Raw genomic sequence first — 22,417 nt, forward strand, 5'->3', positions numbered from 1 at the left:
ATTCATTGTGGATATCCTGAAAACCTGACTGGCTGGGGTGCCTCTAGGACCAGGTTTAGGAACCACTGTCATAATCTCATAAGAACCAAACCCTTGACGACGGTGAATGGAAACCCCCACATCAGCAAATAAACTCACCAAATTCTTTGAAGACAAAAGTCTCAACCTCAGGAAGAACCTAACACAAGACAACACAAACCTCAAAACTTTCATAGACAAACTCAACTACACTCTAGAAGAAGCCCCACGGACAGAACATGGACCACCTTCATACAACTCACAAAAGAGACAGTAGCCCAAGCACTAAGAAAATTCTCTGCCCACTGCATGCTAGACACATGCCCCAATCATGTACTAAAAGGTGCCCTAGATCGATTTATAGACCAACTCACCTCTCATTTGAAAGCCGCTTCCCATGGGAAAAGGGCAACTTACTACTCACACTAATCCCAAAGGACACCAAGAAAAACATCAGGAATACCTCGAACTACAGGCCAATAGCATCCATACCTTTAACGACAAAAATAATGGAAGGCATAGCGGCCAACCAACTAACTGACTACATTAACAAATTCTCCATACTACACGAATCTCAGTCAGGCTTCAGAACTAAACACAGCATCGAAACAGTGATGATTACAATAGTGGCTATACTCAAAAAGGAAATCACAAATGGAAAAAACATTCTTCTGTTGCAAATCAATATGTCAAGTGCCTTTGACATGGTCAACCACCAAATCCTCAAAAGAATACTCGACAAAATAGGCATTGGAGGGAAAGTGCTCGAATGGCTCCTAGGCTTCCTGACTACCTGATCCTATCAAGTGAAGACAAATTCCTCTCTCTCCCCTCCATGGAAAGCAGAATATGGGGTTCCCCCCCCCCCTCCCAGCACTCACCACTGTCACCAGTGTTATTCAACTTGATGAAGGCCCTGCTGGCCTGAACACTATCCAAACAAGGCTTTAACCCCCTTATATATGCCGCCAACTTGACAATTTATATCTCTTTCAAAAAGAATGCGCACGAAATTGCGACCAGGATTGCGGAATACATAAACACAATGAAATCCTGGGCGTCAATGTTTAAGCTCAAACTTAAAAAGGAAAAAACGCACTGACACATATCACCAAACAACACTGATCACTTCCCAAATATCGATGCCATGAGCACATCTCTCCCAATATCCGACAATCTAAAAATCCTAGGAGTCACCATAGACCGCAACTTATCCTTTGATAAACAAATCTCAACACCAGGGCCGTGCCGATGCGGTAAGCGAGGTAAGCGCTGCAGGGGGGCGCCCACCTCTGGAGGGCGCCACCGCGGTGCTTACCCTCGCCCCGCGCCCCCGAGGACTTTAAATTACCTCGGTCGCAGCCGCTGCAGCAGCGTCGGTGAAAGCGCTGCCGACGTCTCCCTTCCCTTGCACTCATTGGTTCCCTCAGTGTCCCGCCTTCTTCTGACGTCAGAAGAAGGCGGACACTGAGGGAACCAAGAGCGCGGTGGGGGCGATGCGCCCCGGGTGTCAGCGGGTGGGGGGTGCTCCGCTCCCGCTGCTCCCACCCTACCTTCTTTTAAAAAAGAAATCAGTAAAGAGGCGTGGCAGGCAGCACAGCTTCGCGTCTGCCCTGCTTGTAAAACAAGTAGATCTCCTTGTCGGGCCTTCGCTCACTGGGTCCCGCCCTCCTCTGAGGTAACTTCCTATTTGCTCGAGGGCGGGACCCAGTGAGCGAAGGCCCGACAAGGAGATCTACTTGTTTTACAAGCAGGGCAGACGCGAAGCTGTGCTGCCTGCCACGCCGCTTTACTGACTTCTTTTTTAAAAGAAGGTAGGGTGGGAGCAGCGGGAGCGGAGCACCCCCCCCCCCCCCACCCGCTGTCATCTCGACGGAGCTGGTAGTCGGGTCGGATCAGGGGTGCCCAGATGACAGAAGGGAATGGGGTGGGGAGCCCAGATGGGAGAAGGGGATGGGGTGGGGAGCCCAGATGGGAGAAGGGGATGGGGTGCCCAGATGACAGAAGGGGATGGGATGGGGTGCCCAGATGGGGAGGGGAGCCCAGATGGGAGAAGGGGATGGGGTGGGGAGCCCAGATGGGAGAAGGGGATGGGGTGCCCAGATGACAGAAGGGGATGGGGAGGGGAGCCCAGATGACAGAAGGGGATTGGGTGGGGTGCCCAGATGACAGAAGGGGAGGGGAGCCCAGATGGCAGAAGGGGATGGGGTGGGGAGCCCAGATGACAGAAGGGGATTGGGTGGGGTGCCCAGATGACAGAAGGGGATGGGGTGGGGAGCCCAGATGACAGAAGGGGATTGGGTGGGGTGCCCAGATGACAGAAGGGGAGGGGAGCCCAGATGGCAGAAGGGGATGGGGTGGGGTGCCCAGATGACAGAAGGGGATGGGGTGGGGAGCCCAGATGGCAGAAGGGGATGGGGTGGCCAGATGGGAGAAGGGGTTGGGGTGCCCAGATGGGAGAAGGGGATGGGGTGCCCAGATGGGAGAAGGGGATGGGGAGGGGAGCCCAGATGGGGTCTGGGGCTGAAAGGGGAGGCCCTAATACAAGGCATGTGGATGAAGGGAGCTGGAGCTGGAACTGGGGGCTGAAAAGGAGGGTAGGTGGGATAAGGGGGCTAGTACTGGGACTGGGGGCTGAAAAGGGACAAGAGCTGAAACTGTGGGGACTGGGGGCTGAAAAGAAGACAGGGAGAAGTGGCTGGGGCTGAAGCTTGGGACTAGTGAGAGAAAAGGGCTGGGTTTGAAACTGGGGGCTGAAAAGGGGACAGGGAGAAGTGGCTGGGGGCCGAAGCTCAAGACTGGTGGGAGAAAAGGGCTAGGGCTGAAACTGGGGACTGGTGGGATAGTGGGGCTGGAACTGGGGGCTGAAAAAAAGGGGCAGAGAGAGGGGACAGATCCTAGATGGAAGGGGGAGTCAGAGGGAGGGCAGACCTTAGATGGATGGGAGAGGGAGGGCAAATGGTGGATTGAGCGGACAGAGAGAAAGGGCAGACAGTGGATGGAAGCGATAGGGCAGACAGTGAATGGAAGGGGGAGAGAGAGGGCAGACAGGGGCAGATGGTGGATGGAAGGTGCTGAGATAGAGGGCAGATGTAGATGGAAGGGGCAGGGAGAGAGGGCAGACATTGGATGAAGGGGACAGCAGAGAGGGCAGACACTGGATGGCAGAGAGAGAACAAAGACAGATGCTGGATGGAAGGAAGGAAGACAGTGAAAAGAAGATGAGGAAAGCAGAAACCAGAGACAACAAACTGTAAATAAAATATTTACTTTTATTTTTTTGCTTTAGGATATAGTAGTATTGTAGCTGTGTTAATAAATGTTTATAATAGGTAATCTTTTTATTGGACTAATTTTAATACATTTTGACTAACTTTCGGAGAACAAAACCCCCTTCCTCAGGTCAGGATAGGATACTGTAACAGCACTATACTGTATTGACCTGAGGAAGGATGTTTTGGCCTCTGAAAGCTAAATGTATTAGTCCAATAAAATGGTATTATTTTATTTTCTATATTTGTTTTATTTCTATTTGTTAATTTGTAAAGTGGTGATTGGTTCTTGTTAGTTTTTTTCAAATTTACATCTGCAGTCTTTATATTTTGCACAGTACTAGGGGACATTTTCTGTTTCTGTGGTGTTGCATTGTATGCAGAGTCTGGCATCTTGGGGGTTCAGTTTAATTTTTGTCTAGCGTTTGGAATATGTCCACTTTGAGAATTTACATCTGCTATCTTATTTTGCAATGTATAGCAATTTGTTTCTAAGAATATTGCTGACAATTCCTGTCAGTGTGGCAAGTGGTGAGCGATCATTTTCACCGGGGGGGGGGGGGGGGGGGGCGTGATCATTTTCACGGGGGGTAGGGGCGCCAACTGATAGTCTGCAGGGGGGCGCCAGAGACCCTAGGCACGGCCCTGCTCAACACTGTGAAGAAAATGTTCCAAACCATGTGGAAACTAATATGCATAAAAAACTACTTTCCAAGAGACGTATTCCTCACACTAGTCCAATCCATTGTCCTTGCTGATTACTGCAATGGACTTTATGCCGGCTGCAGGGAACAATTATTAAAGAAGCAGCAAACAACACAAAACACAGCTGCAAGACTGATATTCGGTACAAATCAATTTGAAAGCACAAGACCGTTACTCCAAAACCTTTACTAGCTACCTATCAAAGTACAAATATTCTTCAAGATATGCTCTCTGGCTTATAGGATAATCTTCGGTCTTGTACCTAAATACATGTCAAACCTTATAGACTTACCCATATGCAGTGCTACAGAGAGGTCAAGAACCTACCTCACCCTACACTTTCCCAGATATCAAGGCCTAAAATACAAATCTTCATACTCATCCAGCTTCACATACATTTGCCTCAAGATATGGAACACAATACCGAAAACCCTGAGACACACGAATGACTACATAAACTTTAGAAAACACCTGAAAGCTCACTTCTTCACTCACGATACTCACCACTGTTTACACATTACTTCTTGTTTCACAGCATTCACGGCTCTTCTACTGCTTAGCGTTTTTCTTTTCACGGTCACGTGCACTAACTCATGGCATTTTTGGGTTTCTCTTCATCATTCAGGCTCAATACAAGTTAGGTGTGTATATATATCTTTTTTATTTACTGCTTTGCACATATCCAAGCAATCCTTCCTTCCCTTTATTTTTAAACTTGACGGGTTTTTCCCGCCTTTTCATTTCCCTTCTTCTTTTCCTTCACCGCAGTACTTTTTTATCCTTCAAGTTTTCTTGTTTCCCAGGTGGTTGTCTTTATTTATTTTATTTTATACATTTAAACCCCACATTTTCCCACTTAGTTGCAGGCTCAATGTGGCTTACATAATACCGTAGAGGCAGGCTCCGGTTCGGTTAAATACAAATACACAAAATAGTAGTAAACCTATAGCTAACATGAGTATAAGGCAACAAAGATATGATAAAAAGTCCAATACGGTCCACAGTTTTGCTATATCACAGGAAGTAGAAAATTAAGTTGGGTCTGAGGGGTAGGCCTTCTTAAACAAGGTGGTTTTCAGTGACTTCCTGAAGTTAAGATGGTTATGAATTGATTTCACGATTTTAGGCAGTGCGTTCCACAGTTGTGTACTTATGTAAGAGAAGCTGGATGCATAAGTTGATTTGTATCTAAGACCATTGCAGTCTGGATAATGTAAATTTAAGTAAGTTCGGAATAGACTGGTACTGTTTCTGGGTGACAGATTTATTAGGTTCAACATCAATATATATAAATGGCGAGTGTCGTACTCACTCGCAAATGCGCAGTAGAGACCCTCTCTGCCCCGCCCCCACGTCAATATGTGATGACGAGGGCGGAACAGAGAGAGTCTCTACTGCGCATTTGCGAGGGACACCGCCGTCGCTAACGCTCCCCCCCACCCAGAGTCGCCGCCGCCACCCACCTTCCACACGGTCGGGCCCTCGCTCCGCTATTGAAACAGCGAGGGCACGCAGCACACAGCTCTGCTGAGCTGCCATCGGCCTTCCTTCTTCTCTGCCTGTGTCCTGCCCTCGACGACGTTACGTCACACGAGGGCGGGACATAGGCAGAGAAGAAGGAAGGCTACGGCAGCTCAGCAGTAGAGCTGTGTGCTGCGTGCCCTCGCTGTTTCAATAGCGGAGCGAGGGCCCGACCGGGTGGAAGGTGGGTGGCGACGGCTCCGGGGGGGACGAACTCTGAGGGGGAGTGGCAGCGGCGAATTCGGCGGCGGGGTGGGGGGCCTTTCAACCCCCCCCCCCCCCCATACTAGCCCGCTTTTACGGGCTGAACGGCTAGTGTATCCAGGAACTACGCCGTAAATAATCCTGTGGACCAGAGTGCAAACCTTGAAGGCAATGCGTTCTTTGATGGGAAGCCAATGCAATTTTTCACGAAGGGGTTTGGCACTTTCAAATTTTGATTTTCTGAAGATCAGTCTAGCTGCTGTATTCTGGGCAGTCTGAAGTTTCTTAATTAGTTGTTCTTTACAACCTGCATAGATTCCGTTGCAGTAATCTAAATGGCTTAATACCATTGATTGTATTAGGTTGCGAAATACATCTCGCGGGAAGAAAGGTTTTATACGTTTAAGTTTCCACATTGAGTGGAACATTTTCTTTGTGGTAGAATTTACTTGGCTTTCAAATGTCAGGTTCCGATCAATTATGATGCCGAGTAGTTTTAGGCTATCTGAAATTGGGAGGGAGTGGTTTGGGATGTTTAGGGTTGTAGGTTTAAACTTATTGTGTTGAGATGAAAGGATGAGGCAATGAGTCTTTTCAGTGTTTAGTTTCAATTGGAATGAGTTTGCCCATGCATCCATTGTGTTCAGACCGATCTTGATTGTATTGGTGATTTCTGTTCAGGTCATGTCTGAAAGGTATATAAATTGTAACATCATCAGCATAGGTAAATGGGTTAAGGCCTAGATTGGCTAAGGATTTAGCCAGAGGAATCATCATTATGTTGAAGAGTGTTGGTGATAGTGGTGAACCCTGAGGGACTCCGCAGACTGCTTTCCACGATGATGATATATTTGAATTCAATTTTACTTTGTATGATCTAGATGATGATAAACCTTTAATCCATCTAAGTATATTTCCGCCAATCCCAAAGTGATCAAGAAGATTTAGTAGTATGTCATGGGACTACCACGTTGTCCACACGCTCGATTTACCTTTCTTTCTCCGAGGACAAGCAGGCTGCTTGTTCTCACTGATGGGTGACGTCCACGGCAGCCCCTCCAATCGGAATCTTCACTAGCAAAGTCCTTTGCTAGCCCCCGCGCGCACCGCGCATGCGCGGCCGTCTTCCCGCCCGAAACCGGCTCGAGCCGGCCAGTCTTCTTTCGTCCGCACTCGGTACGGTCGTGTTTTCGCCGTGTCGAGCCCCGGAAAGTCGACCTCGCGCGTCCTTTTTCGACGTGTTTTCTTCGGAAAATCCAAACTGCTTGGGAAGTGCTCCGGAAGCCCTCTCGGGTTTCGTTTGTCCCTTCCCGTATTTTTCAGATTTTTCCCCTGTAAGTTTTCTTTCGTCGTTGGGGTAGGCCTCTTTTCGGCCTCGGTCGAGATTTTTTCTCCCTTAAAGTTTTGGTGCTCACTTTCGTCATTTCGGATTTTGATTTCGCCGGCGTGATTTTTCCGCCCATGACATCAAAGCCTTCCAGCGGCTTCAAGAAGTGCACCCAGTGCGCCCGGGTAATCTCGCTCACTGATAGGCACTCGTCGTGTCTTCAGTGTCTGGGGGCCGAGCACCGTCCTCAGAACTGTAGTCTGTGTTCCCTGTTACAAAGGCGGACTCAGGTAGCGAGATTGGCCCAGTGGAACGTTTTGTTCTCGGGCTCTTCGTCAGCATCGACACCAGGGTCATCGAGTGCATCGACGTCGTCAGCGTCCAGACCTTCATCCTCGGCCGCCAGTGCATCGAGTGCATCGAGGCATCGGCCCTCTGCATCGGCGCCGAGACATCGGATAGCTGCATCGACGTCGGTGGTACCGGGACCTCGTCTGCTGATGTCGTCGGACGGTGGTGCATCGTCAGGAGTGCAGGTGAGGGCTGTCCATTCCCCTGCTGGTGGCGGTGAGCCTTCGGGTGGGTCTCCCCCTACCCTGAGGGCTCCTGCGGTACAGCCCCCCCGAGATCGACCTCCTTCGACCTCGGCCCCGAGGAAGCGACGGCTGGATTCTACGTCCTCCTCGTCGGTGCCGGGGAGCTCCGGTGACATGCTTCGGAAGAAGTCGAAGAAGCATCGACACCGGTCTCCTCCCCGCGTCGGCACCGAGAGCTCTGGGTCGCCGAGGGAGTCGGCACCCAGCAGGCATCGGCACCGAGAGGACCGCTCACCCTCTGTTCAGGAGGTGTCGATGCGCTCCACTCTGGACAGCCCGGAACAGCCTCCATGCCCGGAACAGGTTCTGACGTCGACGCCTGCATCGACCTCCATGCCTTTCTCTGCAGCCGCTCTAAACGAGAGCCTCCGGGCCGTTCTCCCAGAGATTCTGGGAGAGCTGTTGCGCCCTACCCCTCCGGTACCGGCGGTGCTTGCGCCTCCGGTACCGTCGAGCGTGGCACCGGCTGGCCCATCGCCCGGGGTGAGGTCCCCGACGTCGGTACCGCGTGCGGTGCCGACTGCGGCCACCTCCCAGGAAGGCTCCCCGACTACGTCGGCGGAGGGAGCTTCGCCGATGCGGGCGAGGGAGTCTACCTCTCGACGCCCCCATCGTGGACGTGGCTCCACTGAGTCAAGCCGGGCGGGGTTGCAGACACAGGTTCGTGAACTTGTGTCTGACACCGAAGGTGAGGCCTCGTGGGAGGAAGAGGAAGACCGCAGATATTTCTCTGACGAGGAGTCTGAGGGTCTTCCTTCTGATCCCACTCTCTCCCCTGAAAGACAGCTTTCTCCTCCTGAGAGTCTGTCTTTCGCTTCCTTTGTCCGGGAGATGTCTACGGCCATCCCCTTCCCGGTGGTTGTGGAGGACGAGCCCAGGGCTGAAATGTTTGAGCTCCTGGACTATCCTTCTCCACCTAAGGAAGCGTCCACTGTTCCCTTGCACCATGTCCTGAAAAAGACATTGCTTGCGAACTGGACCAAGCCATTAAGTAATCCCCACATTCCCAAGAAGATCGAGTCCCAGTACCGGATCCATGGGGACCCAGAGCTGATGCGCACTCAGTTGCCTCACGACTCTGGAGTTGTGGATCTGGCCCTAAAGAAGGCTAAGAGTTCTAGGGAGCATGCTTCGGCGCCCCCGGGCAAAGACTCTAGAACCTTAGACTCCTTTGGGAGGAAGGCCTACCATTCCTCTATGCTCGTGGCCAAAATCCAGTCTTACCAGCTCTACACGAGCATACACATGCGGAACAATGTGCGGCAGTTGGCGGGCTTGGTGGATGCGCTCCCCCCTGAGCAAGCCAAGCCTTTTCAGGAGGTGGTCAGGCAGCTGAAGGCGTGCAGAAAATTCCTGGCCAGAGGGGTGTATGACACCTTTGATGTTGCGTCCAGGGCCGCTGCTCAAGGTGTGGTGATGCGCAGGCTCTCATGGCTGCGTGCCTCCGACCTGGAGAATAGACTCCAGCAGCGGATTGCGGACTCGCCTTGCCGTGCGGACAATATTTTTGGAGAGAAGGTCGAGCAGGTGGTAGAGCATCTCCACCAGCGGGACACCGCATTCGACAAGTTCTCCCGCCGGCAGCCTTCAGCCTCTACTTCTACAGGTAGAAGATTTTTTGGGGGAAGGAGGACTGTTCCCTACTCTTCTGGCAAGCGTAGGTACAATCCCCCTTCTCGACAGCCTGCGGCCCAGGCTAAGCCCCAGCGCGCTCGCTCTCGTCAGCAGCGTGCGCCTCAGCAAGGCCCCGCGGCTCCCCAGCAAAAGCAAGGGGCGAGCTTTTGACTGGCTCCAGCAGAGCATAGCCGACATCCAAGTGTCAGTGCCGGGCGACCTGCCGGTCGGGGGGAGGTTGAAAGCTTTTCACCAAAGGTGGCCTCTCATAACCTCCGATCAGTGGGTTCTGCAAATAGTCCGGCAAGGATACACCCTCAATTTGGCCTCAAAACCTCCAAATTGTCCACCGGGAGCTCAGTCTTACAGCTTCCAGCACAAGCAGGTACTTGCAGAGGAACTCTCCGCCCTTCTCAGCGCCAATGCGGTCGAGCCCGTGCCATCCGGGCAAGAAGGGCTGGGATTCTATTCCAGGTACTTCCTTGTGGAAAAGAAAACAGGGGGGATGAGTCCCATCCTAGACCTAAGGGCCCTGAACAAATATCTCGTAAAAGAAAAGTTCAGGATGCTTTCCCTGGGCACCCTCCTTCCCATGATTCAGGAAAACGATTGGCTATGCTCTCTGGACTTGAAGGATGCCTACACACACATCCCGATACTGCCAGCTCACAGACAGTATCTGCGATTTCAGCTGGGCACACGTCACTTCCAGTACTGTGTGCTACCCTTTGGGCTCGCCTCTGCGCCCAGGGTGTTCACAAAGTGCTTGGCTGTAGTAGCAGCGGCGCTTCGCAGGCTGGGAGTGCACGTGTTCCCATATCTCGACGATTGGCTGGTGAAGAACACATCCGAGGCAGGAGCTCTACAGTCCATGCAGATGACTATTCGCCTCCTGGAGCTACTGGGGTTTGTGATAAATTACCCAAAGTCCCAGCTTCTCCCAGCACAGAGACTCGAATTCATAGGAGCTCTGTTGGATTCTCGGACGGCTCGCGCCTATCTCCCAGAGACGAGAGCCAACAACTTGTTGTCCCTCGTCTCGCGGGTGCGAGCGTCCCAGCAGATCACAGCTCGGCAGATGTTGAGATTGCTAGGCCACATGGCCTCCACAGTTCATGTGACTCCCATGGCCCGCCTTCACATGAGATCTGCTCAATGGACCCTAGCTTCTCAGTGGTTTCAGGCTGCTGGGGATCTAGAAGACGTGATCCACCTGTCCACGAGTTTTCTCAAATCCCTGTATTGGTGGACGATTTGGTCCAATTTGACTCTGGGACGCCCTTTCCAAATTCCTCAGCCACAAAAAGTGCTGACCACGGATGCATCTCTCCTGGGATGGGGAGCTCATGTCGATGGGCTTCACACCCAAGGAAGCTGGTCCCTCCAGGAACGCGGTCTACAGATCAATCTCCTGGAGTTGCGAGCGATCTGGAACGCTCTGAAGGCTTTCAGAGATCGGCTGGCCCACCAAATTATCCAAATTCAGACAGACAACCAGGTTGCCATGTACTATGTCAACAAGCAGGGGGGCACCGGATCTCGCCCCCTGTGTCAGGAAGCCGTCAGCATGTGGCTCTGGGCTCGCCGTCTCGGCATGGTGCTCCAAGCCACATATCTGGCAGGCGTAAACAACAGTCTGGCCGACAGACTGAGCAGGATTATGCAACCTCACGAATGGTCGCTCAACTCCCGAGTGGTGCGCCAGATCTTCCAAGCGTGGGGCACCCCCTTGGTGGATCTCTTCGCATCTCAAGCGAACCACAAAGTCCCTCAGTTCTGTTCCAGGCTTCAGGCCCCCGGCAGACTGGCATCGGATGCCTACCTCCTGGATTGGGGGGAGGGCCTGCTGTATGCTTATCCTCCCATTCCTCTGGTGGGGAAGACTTTGTTGAAACTCAAGCAAGACCGAGGCACCATGATTCTGATTGCTCCTTTTTGGCCGCGTCAGATCTGGTTCCCTCTTCTTCTGGAGTTATCCTCCGAAGAACCGTGGAGATTGGAGTGTTTTCCGACCCTCATCACGCAGGACGAAGGAGCTCTTCTGCATCCCAGCCTCCGGTCCCTGGCTCTCACGGCCTGGATGTTGAGAGCGTAGACTTTGCCTCTTTGGGCCTGTCAGAGGGTGTCTCCCGTATCTTGCTTGCTTCCAGGAAAGATTCCACTAAGAGGAGTTACTTCTTTCTATGGAGGAGGTTTGCCGTCTGGTGTGACAGCAAGGCCCTAGCTCCTCGCTCTTGTCCTACACAGACCCTGCTTGAATACCTTCTGCACTTGTCTGAGTCTGGTCTCAAGACCAACTCTGTAAGAGTTCACCTTAGTGCAATCAGTGCATACCATTACCATGTGGAAGGTAAGCCGATCTCAGGACAGCCTTTAGTTGTTCGCTTCATGAGAGGTTTGCTTTTGTCAAATCCCCCTGTCAAGCCTCCTACAGTGTCATGGGATCTCAATGTCGTTCTCACCCAGCTGATGAAACCTCCTTTTGAGCCACTGAATTCCTGCCATCTGAAGTACTTGACCTGGAAGGTCATTTTCTTGGTGGCAGTTACTTCAGCTCGTAGAGTCAGTGAGCTTCAGGCCCTGGTAGCCCAGGCCCCTTACACCAAATTTCATCATAACAGAGTAGTCCTCCGCACTCACCCTAAGTTCTTGCCAAAGGTCGTGTCGGAGTTCCATCTGAACCAGTCAATTGTCTTGCCAACATTCTTTCCCCGTCCTCATTCCTGCCCTGCTGAACGTCAGCTGCACACATTGGACTGCAAGAGAGCATTGGCCTTCTATCTGGAGCGGACACAGCCCCACAGACAGTCCGCCCAATTGTTTGTTTCTTTTGATCCCAATAGGAGGGGAGTGGCTGTAGGGAAACGCACCATATCCAATTGGCTAGCAGATTGCATTTCCTTCACTTACGCCCAGGCGGGGCTGGCTCTTGAGGGTCATGTCACGGCTCATAATGTTAGAGCCATGGCTGCGTCGGTAGCCCACTTGAAGTCAGCCTCTATTGAAGAAATTTGCAAAGCTGCGACGTGGTCATCTGTCCACACATTCACATCTCATTACTGCCTGCAGCAGGATACCCGACGCGACAGTCGGTTCGGGCAGTCAGTTCTTCAGAACCTGTTTGGGCTTTAGGATCCAACTCCACCCCCCGAGGGCCCTGTTTTGTTCTGTTCCAGGCTACACTCTCAGTTAGTTGGTAAATATTTTTAGGTCAATCTCAGTTACGTCCTCGCCGTTGCGAGGCCCAATTGACCATGGTTGTTGTTTTGAGTGAGCCTGGGGGCTAGGGATACCCCATCAGTGAGAACAAGCAGCCTGCTTGTCCTCGGAGAAAGCGAATGCTACATACCTGTAGAAGGTATTCTCCGAGGACAGCAGGCTGATTGTTCTCACAAACCCGCCCGCCTCCCCTTTGAAGTTGAGTCTTCCCTTGTTTCTCTTTTGCTACATACGAGACTGGCCGGCTCAAGCCGGTTTCGGGCGGGAAGATGGCCGCGCATGCGCGGTGGGCGCGAGGGCGCGCGAGGGCTAGCAAAGGACTTTGCTAGTGAAGATTCCGATTGGAGGGGCTGCCGTGGACGTCACCCATCAGTGAGAACAATCAGCCTGCTGTCCTCTGAGAATACCTTCTACAGGTATGTAGCATTCGCTTTCAGGTATGTGACAATGCTTGGCTTCACTTCAAAATCATTTCTTTTTCACCTGTTATTGAATCCTCATCAGTCACTATTCCTGTTATCGTTACCAAAGCTTTTCCCCTGTTTATCACTCCGTTGAACAGACACCAAGTGTTCAACACAACCAAGTCCATTCATCCATATTTGGTACCGTCTCTACACAAAGGTATGTCCCCCCCCTCTTTTTTACATATGACCTCTTCATACATGACCATTTTCATACATGACTATTTTCAACATCTCTGATCACATGTTTTTTATTTCCTTTGGGTTCGATGTATCTTTTATGATAATCCCACATATTTCTTCAGTTATTTATTTTTTACAATTACACTTACGTATATGTTTGATTTAATAAATTGTTATTTTGTATTTATCTTTTATGATTATATTTATATGTTTTAATCCAGTATATGGTGGTTTCTTATCATTCATTGCAGTTTGATGATCTTATGTTTATTCATTTGTGATGTTATATATATTTTTACACGTATTTTACATATACATGTATTTTCTATGAACTAATGTTTGTAGACATTTAATGGATTATTGTATTTATGTATTTTTTATGATTATATTTATATGTTTTAATCCAATATATGGCGGTTTCTTATTCATTGCAGTTTGATGATCTTATATTATGCTTACTCATTTGTGATACATTATATTTTATTTACACATATTTTGGATATACATGTATTTTCTATGAACTGGGGTTTGTAGACATTTAATGGATTATTTACGTGTACAGATAGATTGTTTATCCTTTTGTCCCACAATGTTGGTTTCCGTTTTTATTTAGGCCCCTGAGGCAGGCTCTTGGCCGAAACACAGTGCCATCTTGGGCATTATTATAAATAAAGTTTTTTCTTCTATCACTTCGTCGTCCTGTTGTTCCTGAAGTTGCCCTGCTGGTCACACTACTCCTTTGTTCTGCTCCTTATTACATAGTGGATCACAGTCTTCCGCTTCTGTGTTTCCCTTACCATTTTGGGATCTGTACTGGGACATGTGTTGTTTAACATGTTCATTGATCGTTTAGAAAAGAGAGGAACAAATGAAATGATCAGATTTGTCAGTGACACAAAATTATTCAAAGTAATGAAAACATAAGCAGATTGTGAGGAATTGCATCTTTTTTAAAACTGGGGAAATAAGTATCTACATGACAAACAAACTACAATGTTAGCAAGAAAGATATAGTAGAATTGGAAAAGGTGCAGCGAAGGGTGACTAAAATGATAGCGAGGATGGGACGACTTCCCTATGAAGAAAGACTAAGGAGGCTAGGGCTTTTCAGCTTGGAGAAGAGAAGGCTGAGGGGAGACATGATAGAGGTATATAAAATAATGAGTGGAGTGGAACAGGTGGATGTGAAGCGTCTGTTCACGCTTTCCAAAAATACTAGGACTAGGGGGCATGCGATGAAACTACAGTGTAGTAAATTTAAAACAAATCGGAGAAAATTTTTCTTCACCCAATGCATAATTAAACTCTGGAATTCGTTGCCGGAGAACGTGGTGAAGGCGGTTAGCTTAGCAGAGTTTAAAAAGGGGTTAGACAGTTTCCTAAAGAGCAAGTCCATAAACCACTACTAAATGGACTTGGGAAAAATCCACAATTCCAGGAATAACATGTATAGAATGTTTGTACGTTTGGGAAGCTCGCCAGGTGCCCTTGGCCTGGATTTGCCGCTGTCGTGGACAGGATGCTGGGCTCGATGGACCCTTGGTCTTTTCCCAGTGTGGCATTACTTATGTACTTAAGTACACAGTGAAGCATATAGGGAGGAAAAACTATATATACACAATACCGGATTGTATTAGGAGTTACCAGTTAGAAAAGGGACCTTGGAATTTTTCAGGGAAATAAACTGAAGTCCTGAACTTGATGTACAGTGACATTCCAAAAAGAAACAGAATGTCAGGGATTATTCAGAAAGGAATGGACAATGAAGCTTGGAATATTAATATATTTCTGTATAAGTGAGTGGTAAGACCATGCCTTGAATACTAAAAGGATACACCTGAAATGGGAAAGGTACACAGAGGTAATGGTTTTCATATAAATAAAGGATTAAGAGGCTGGTTCTCGGCATAGTGAGTGAGGGTGTAAGCAACCCCATGCCAAAATCGGCCATGTTCAGGCCTTGGCAATTCTAGGGTGCTCTTGGTGGACATTTTCTGCCTGTACAAGCAGCTTTCTTGGAGTGAGCCCACTGGTACTGGCAGGACTTGGGCAGAAGAAACTCATTGGAACTAAGTATGAGGAGCTGGAACTCGTACAAGGTGAATCAGAGAAAGGGGTAAAATAAGAAGGCTGGAATTGTGTAGTAAAGCAGTTCCTGGAAGTAATACTCAACATAGGAGATGCAGGAATAGAGCAATTTCTGGCAATGTCTGTCTGTCCCTCCAGAGGTCTATTTTGGAGCCTTCGATGATGTCCAGAGATCCATGGATTATGTACACTGTACAATGAAGCAAATCAGAATGTTGAAATCAGTATTCTTCAAGACAGTGTTGGATAGAGCTGGATTATTTGAATTATTCACTATGCTGGCCCCCTCCCCCCCCAAGTTCTTAAAACTTCCAGAGTTGAAGAGTGCTTACTTGGTAGACTAAGCAGTCCTCTTTTTCAGTACCCGAGTACCATCCATGCTTAACCAAAGTTAATCCAAAGCTTGGTGGCATAGTATCAGAAACCAGTATGTAAGACTTTCACTGAGATTGTTTGACTTTGCTATCTTTGCTGCTTCTTTTATTCATTCTCATATATTATGTTTTGTTGTCATACATTAAACAAAATAAAAATATTCAATCATAGCACACTTTTTAACTACAAGAATAAGAAATAAGCTTATTTCCATGGGATTTGTATGTATAAATAGGGAGTCACATTAAATATTTTAATGAGGCCGCTTTTGTGTGTACCTGCACACTGAAGGTAATTTTATAAAGGGGAAGAACATAGGTGCCTATTGGGCTCATTTTCGAAAGAGAAGGATGCCCATCTTTTGACATAAATCGGAAGATGGACGTCCTTCTCACAGAAACGTCCAAATCGGTATAATCGAAAGCTGATTTTGGACAACCCCCAACTGCATTCCGTCGCAGGGACGGCCAAAGTTCAAGGGGGTATGTCGGAGGCGTAGCGAGGGCGGGACTTGGGTATGCCTAACACTTGGACGTCCAGGCCCGTGCCAAGGGTCTATGCCGCCCCCCCCGCAGACGAACTGTTGGCGCCCCCCCACCCCCGCAGAAGAACAGTTGGTGCCCCCCCCGCAGAAGAACAGTTGGTGCGCGCGCCCCTCTCCCCCCCCCCCCCCGTGAAGCTGATCGCTGCGCGCCCTGGGGGCCTTTAAATCTTTTACTTGCAGTCGCAGCAGCGTCTGTGAAAGCGGAGCGCTGCCGACGTCTCCCTTCCCTTCGCGCTCTTGGTTCCCTCAGTGTCCACCTTCTTCTGACGTCAGAAGAAGGCGGGACACTGAGGGAACCAAGAGCGCGAAGGGAAGGGAGACGTCGGCAGCGCTCCGTTTTCACAGACGCTGCTGCGACTGCAAGTAAAAGATTTAAAGGCCTCGGCGGCGCAGGGCGAGGGTAAGCACTGCGGCGGCGCCCTCCAGAGGTGGGCGCCCTCCTGCGGTGCTTACCCCGCTTACCGCATCGGCACGGCCCTGTGGACGTCCTTGACCCATAATCAAAAAAAACAAGGATGTCCCTGACAAACACTTGGACGTTTTCACCTGGTCGTATTTTTCTTACGACTAAGGCACAAAAAGGTGCCCGAAATGACCAGATGACAACTGGAGGGAATCAGGGATGACCTCCCCTTATTCCCCTAGTGGTCACTAACCCCCTCCCACCCTCAAAAAACATCTTTAAAAAATCTTGATTGCCAGCCTCGTTGCCAGCTTCAGATGTCATACTCCGGTCTGTGACAGCAGTATGCAGGTCCCTGGAGCAGTTTTAGTGGGTGCAGTGCACTTCAGACAGGAGGATCCCGCCCCATTCCCCCCCCCCCCCCCCACCTTTTACGTTTGTGGAGGAAATGGCAAGCCCTCCAAAACCCACCAGAAACCCATTGTACCCACATCTAGGTGCCCCCCTTCACCCGTAAGGGCTATGGTAGTGGTGTACAGTTGGGGGTAAGGGGGTTTGGGGGGCTCAGCACACAAGGTAAGGGAGCTATGTTCCTGGGAGCAATTTATGAAGTCTACTGCAGTGCCCCCTAGGGTGCCTGGTTGGTGTCCTGGCATCTCAGGGGGACCAGTGCACTACAAATGCTGGCTCCTCCCATGACCAAATGGTTGCATTTGGTCGTTTCTGACATGGACATCTTTGGTTTCAAAAATCTCTGAAAATCAGAAACGTCCATGTGTAGGGACGTCCAAATCTAGGGACGACCAAATTTAAGGATTTGGACGTCCCTGACAGTATTTTCAAAATGAAAGATGGATGTCCATCTTGTTTTGAAAATACGGGTTTCTCCGCCCCTGGATCGGGACGTTTTGCAAGGATGTCCAAATCAAAACTTGGACGTCCCTTTCGAAAATTCCCCTCTATGTGTCTTTTATAAACTAACCTCCCACAACTAGCCCTAGTGATGCACACACATTCTCACGCACACATTTACACCTGCTCTGAAGGTTTGAATCTCTGTACATATACGTGTGTATTTTATAAAATATGCAGGTACATCCCAACTCTGCCCTGGGAACACCCACACACAGCTGTATAATTTTATATGAGCTGCTTTGGAAAAACGGCAGCAACGCATTTTCATACGTGGGTCCCTTTGTATAATTTTTCATTGTATCTTAGCTTTGCTTTAGTTTTGACTTTTGTTTTTATGTTGACTTTAAAATAGCTGTATGATGGTTTTCTGTTTTTATTGTGTTCATTGTTCTTGCATTTATGATTTTCTAGGAAATTCATATAAGTTTCAGGCTGGTAACCGAATGAATGCGATGCTGTGGTTTAAACATCTCAGTGCAGCCTGCCAAAGCAACAGACAACAGGTGAGAATCATGATATGCTTTACTAACAAAAAAGGGGAATCATCTTCATTACCTTTAACTCGGATTAAAGGCCTTTGGTAATCACCTTAAATATGAGCTATCACAAACCAAATTTTCGAAGAATATTGGGGAATTTAAAAATGTGGAGAAAAACCAAGTTACCTATCTGTGGCAAATGTTCTCCATGTACAGTAAGATACAAGTCCTCACAGATGGGCAGGGGTGTGCTGGTAAATTTTTAACAACAGGCTCTTTCTCCGGATGTAGCCAGCTCTGCAGTTGGAAGGGCCAGGGGTGGGGGGGGGGGGGCACGGGGACTCGGGGAGCAACACTTGCCTCTCTCTCCTCTCTCCCTTCGTGTGGGCACGCTAGGCATACCTTTGCTGGCAGCCAATAAATGGACTGCCACCACTCCCAACGTCTTGCTCTGAGCAGCATGCTGGAACTTCTCTCACATGCTTGAGAAGTCCCAGCCAGCTGCCCAGAGCTGGAAACAAGGAGCAGGGAGCAGCAGTAGTCTATTTACTTGGCTTGCAGGGCTCAGCATCCCCACCAGCAAAGTAAAAGATAATTCAGCAGGGGGCCCAAGCCCACATTTTGGGAGCCAGTTGTTAAAGAAGCCATGGAGGGCCCTGCTTTAACAACCAGCTCCCAAAATTCTTAAAAACTTAATAACCGGCTCTTGCGAGCCTGTGAGAGCCTGCTCCAGCACCACCACTGCAGATGGGTGACTTCATCTGACAGAGCATGGGATAAAGGTTCTCCAACTTAGAAACTTTCCAGAAGTTTTGAGCAATTTCGTATACAAGTGTGCCACTTCTGCCTGCTTCTTTCACATGGGACTGCCTCAGTCCTTATTTAGAATGGAATACATTTACATTTATTGACTTTCATATCCCACATTAGCCTTTCAAAAAAAACAAAAAGGCACACAACTGCTTACAAAACAGTAGATAAAAAACAACAAAGCAGTGGAATCAAATGCATTTATTGGAACAATACCCGACGTGGCCACGTTTCGCCTTCAGGCTGCGTCAGGGGTACAAACTATAAAAACAAAACACAAGTATAAAACATGTATAACCATACATATTAACAATGTCATAAGCATGATTCAACTAATAAAAGGCAATTATTTAAAAAAAGATTCAACATATATAAAACAATCCTTTAAAAGTTCTAAAAAACATGTATAGACGTACATGATATCATCTGTAAAACAAATATTTATAATTATCATTAAAAATCATATATCACATAAATTTTTTATCAGAACATCTACAATTACTCATATCACATTTATAACTCTCAGTAAAAAATGTTAAGATCATACAATTAGAATCAAAACAATTCAATGAAGAGGGGAAGAAATTTCTTTATACATACCTATCAAAGTGTATGTAAATATATCATACACACTAGTAGTTCCAAAAATCTAGTTCTACACAGATATAAAAACAAAAAATAAAAATATCATCAGACAAGATGCATATCTAAATGTACACAAAACTTTTAAAAGACTCTAGACATTCTAGTTTCTCCACTGATATTCTTAACACAAAACAAAAAAAACTCCTTAGAAATAAATAACCAGTCCACATTACTGCTAGGGACAGGAAACAGTTCACTGAATAAAAGACTTCTCACAAAAATATAACAGAGGAAGCACTGCAAGCACTCAATCTTAAAAACAACATCTAGTACGTCTCCATCAGATCACAGCTAGACTCCCTACATATTCCAAAGATGTGCAAGATGAACAGAAATAAAGCAATCACTTACCCACTTATCTGCTACTTCCAACTAAACTGATATGCATTAGCATTACTAGCTTCTGTGAGACCCATGACTCATATAGCATCATCATAAGGTTAAAGGTAATCTCTAAGCACATTGCAAGTATCTTAAAGGGCCAGATAGCTATTTTACATTTGAGAGCCAGGTTTTAAAATAAACAGTGCTTAATTGTGAAATGTTAGAAAACTGTTGATCTAAATTAATAAAAGCTTACAAATGGGTATAAACACAATGCTTTCAAAACCGAAAACTCTAGGAATAAATAACCTGTCCACATTACTGCTAGAGGCAGGTAACAGTTCACTGAATAAAAAACTTCTCACAAAAATGTAACAGCAGAGAAAGCACTGCAAGCACTCAATCTTAAAAACAACATCTAGTACGTTTCCATGAGATCACAACTAGACTCCCTACATATTCCAAAGGTGTGCAAGATCAACAGAAATAAAGCAAACACTTACCCATTTATCTGCTACTTCCAACTGAACTGATATGCATTAGCATTACTAGCTTCTGTGAGACCCATGACTCATATAGCATCATCATGAGGTTAAAGGTCATCTCTAAGCACTTTGCAAGTATCTTAAAGGGCCAGATAGATATTTTACATTTGAGAGCCAGGTTTTAAAATAAACAGTGTTTAATTGTAAAATGTTCATAAAAATTACAAAACTGATGATCTAAATTAATAAAAGCTTATCTAAACAAATGGCTTTATCATAGAAAAACCGAGTAGTCACTCTCTTGATTTAACCCATATGGTTTCACTGTATTAAATTTAAAAATAAGCCTCTGTTCTGCCTTTAACAACAATTTGTTGACATCTCCACCTCTCCAATGTGTTTTGATTCTCAATAATACAAGAAATCTCAATTCTTCAAAGGAGTGCATAAAATCATGCATATGTTCTACCAGTGGTTTTTCAAACATCTTGTTTTTTATGGCACTCTTATGTTCTGCAATACGTTTGTTGAATATACGTACTGTTGTACCAATATATACAAGTCCACAAGGGCAAATAATTGCATAGACAACCTGGGATGTTTTACAATTCGAATATTGTTTTAGTTCAAATTTTTCTCCTGTCTTTGGATTTTCAAAAAATTTTGCTTTCAGGTTTACTGTACAAAAACAACAATTCAAGCATGGGAAATGCCCCCAAACTGGATCTTTCCTTACGAATCTATTGAATAAGAAAACTTTTAATATTTTTCGAAAAGAAAGATAATTCTCCTGTCGCCTGATTTCCAACAGCAACAAATTCCACCATTTAGTAGCTTGATATGGGAACCAGGCAGAATGTATAGTTTTATAAACTATTTTCTTACATTTTAAATAATGAAGAGTCATAAACTGTCTTGAATCTGCTCTAGCATTTCTTTTGGGTAAATCTACAACTTTTACAGTCAGTGCTCTGATTGTGGCTGGACAGATTCAGCTTCAGTAGTTGGAGAACAAGGCCAGTGCTGAGCAGAGTTCTACATTCTGTGCCCTGATTGTGACTGAACAGGTTTGGATGGACGGAGTGGAGCTTTTTCAGGGGCTTTGATAACTTCAGAATTTGTAGAACAAGGACAGTGCTGGACAGACTTCTACAGTCTATGCCCTGAAAATGGCAAAGACAAATCAAGACCAGGTATACATATGAAGTATTGCATACCATATGCAATGAGTTTATCTTGTTGGGCAGACTGGATAGACCGAACAGGTCTTTTATCTGCTGTCATCTATCATGTTACTATGTTACAAGGCCTTGCATGTAGATCAGAGCATCAATATATAAAATCTGATGGACTAAAGTACATTACTTTAGTCCATACATGTTGTGCCTCTACTGGCAACCAGTGCAGTGTCGATAACAGAGGCATTATTCTGTCGTATTTCAACACTCTGTAAATCAGCCTCACCACATTATTTTGAGCTGTCTGAAGGTTTCTTAGAATACTCTGTTTATACCCAAATAAATAACCTATGTTGGCCTGAACCAAAGTTTGAACCACTAAACAAAAGGTATTGATAGAAAAATAGGCTTTAATCCTTCTTAGTTTTCCAAAATGTTCTGAAAATTTTAGTAGTGGAGGCCACAACTTGTTGTTCAAGTGACAAGTGATTATCAATTAACTACCCAAAGTATTTTTAAGTGTCTCTATTGTATATATAACATTGTCAACTGTAAATCTATCAAATATCTTGGAACAGAAGGGGCTACTCAAGACCAAAAATTTTGTTTTTTCCCTACTAAGTTTCAGCCTAAACATTGCAGCCCATGTGTCATGATTGTGGTCAGAACCCCTCTCAAACTTACCTTAATTCTGGTGGTCAGCTTCTGTGCTGGCTTCTGTTTCTTCTTTCTGTGTTGCTAGAGCTGGCTCTGTGTCTGTGGGCTGGCTGCTCCCAGCATGAGTCTAATTGCTTTACTATACTGCAGCTGTGTGTGTTCCCTGAGCTAGCTGCCTCTGTGTGCTGGTTGCTTCCAGCGTGGCTCTAATTGATCTGCTATACTGCAGCTGTGGGGGTTAAGCCTGAGTTAGCTCTAGCTCTGTTTCAGTATGCTGCCTGCCTGTGTCTAGTAGTGGTGACATCATCAGGCAGGGCCTTGATAAGGAAGTGGTGTTCATCCCTTCAGGGCCTTTGCAACGTTTGCTTAGTCGTTTGCTTTAGGTCCAGGT

General features: G+C 47.1%; 1 protein-coding gene across 3 annotated transcripts in view; it reads left to right on the plus strand.

Moving 5' to 3' along the window:
- Nucleotides 1-22,417, plus strand: part of RALGPS2 (Ral GEF with PH domain and SH3 binding motif 2) — a 677,704-nt gene that overhangs the window by 608,218 nt on the left and 47,069 nt on the right. For all 3 annotated transcript variants that reach the window (XM_030206437.1, XM_030206439.1, XM_030206438.1), the window contains one exon: nt 17,860-17,951. In XM_030206437.1, coding sequence (XP_030062297.1) covers nt 17,860-17,951 — 92 coding nt within the window. The remainder of the gene's footprint in view (nt 1-17,859; nt 17,952-22,417) is intronic.

This window comes from Microcaecilia unicolor, chromosome 6 (genome assembly GCF_901765095.1).
Source record: "Microcaecilia unicolor chromosome 6, aMicUni1.1, whole genome shotgun sequence".
Lineage (NCBI taxonomy): Eukaryota > Metazoa > Chordata > Amphibia > Gymnophiona > Siphonopidae > Microcaecilia > Microcaecilia unicolor.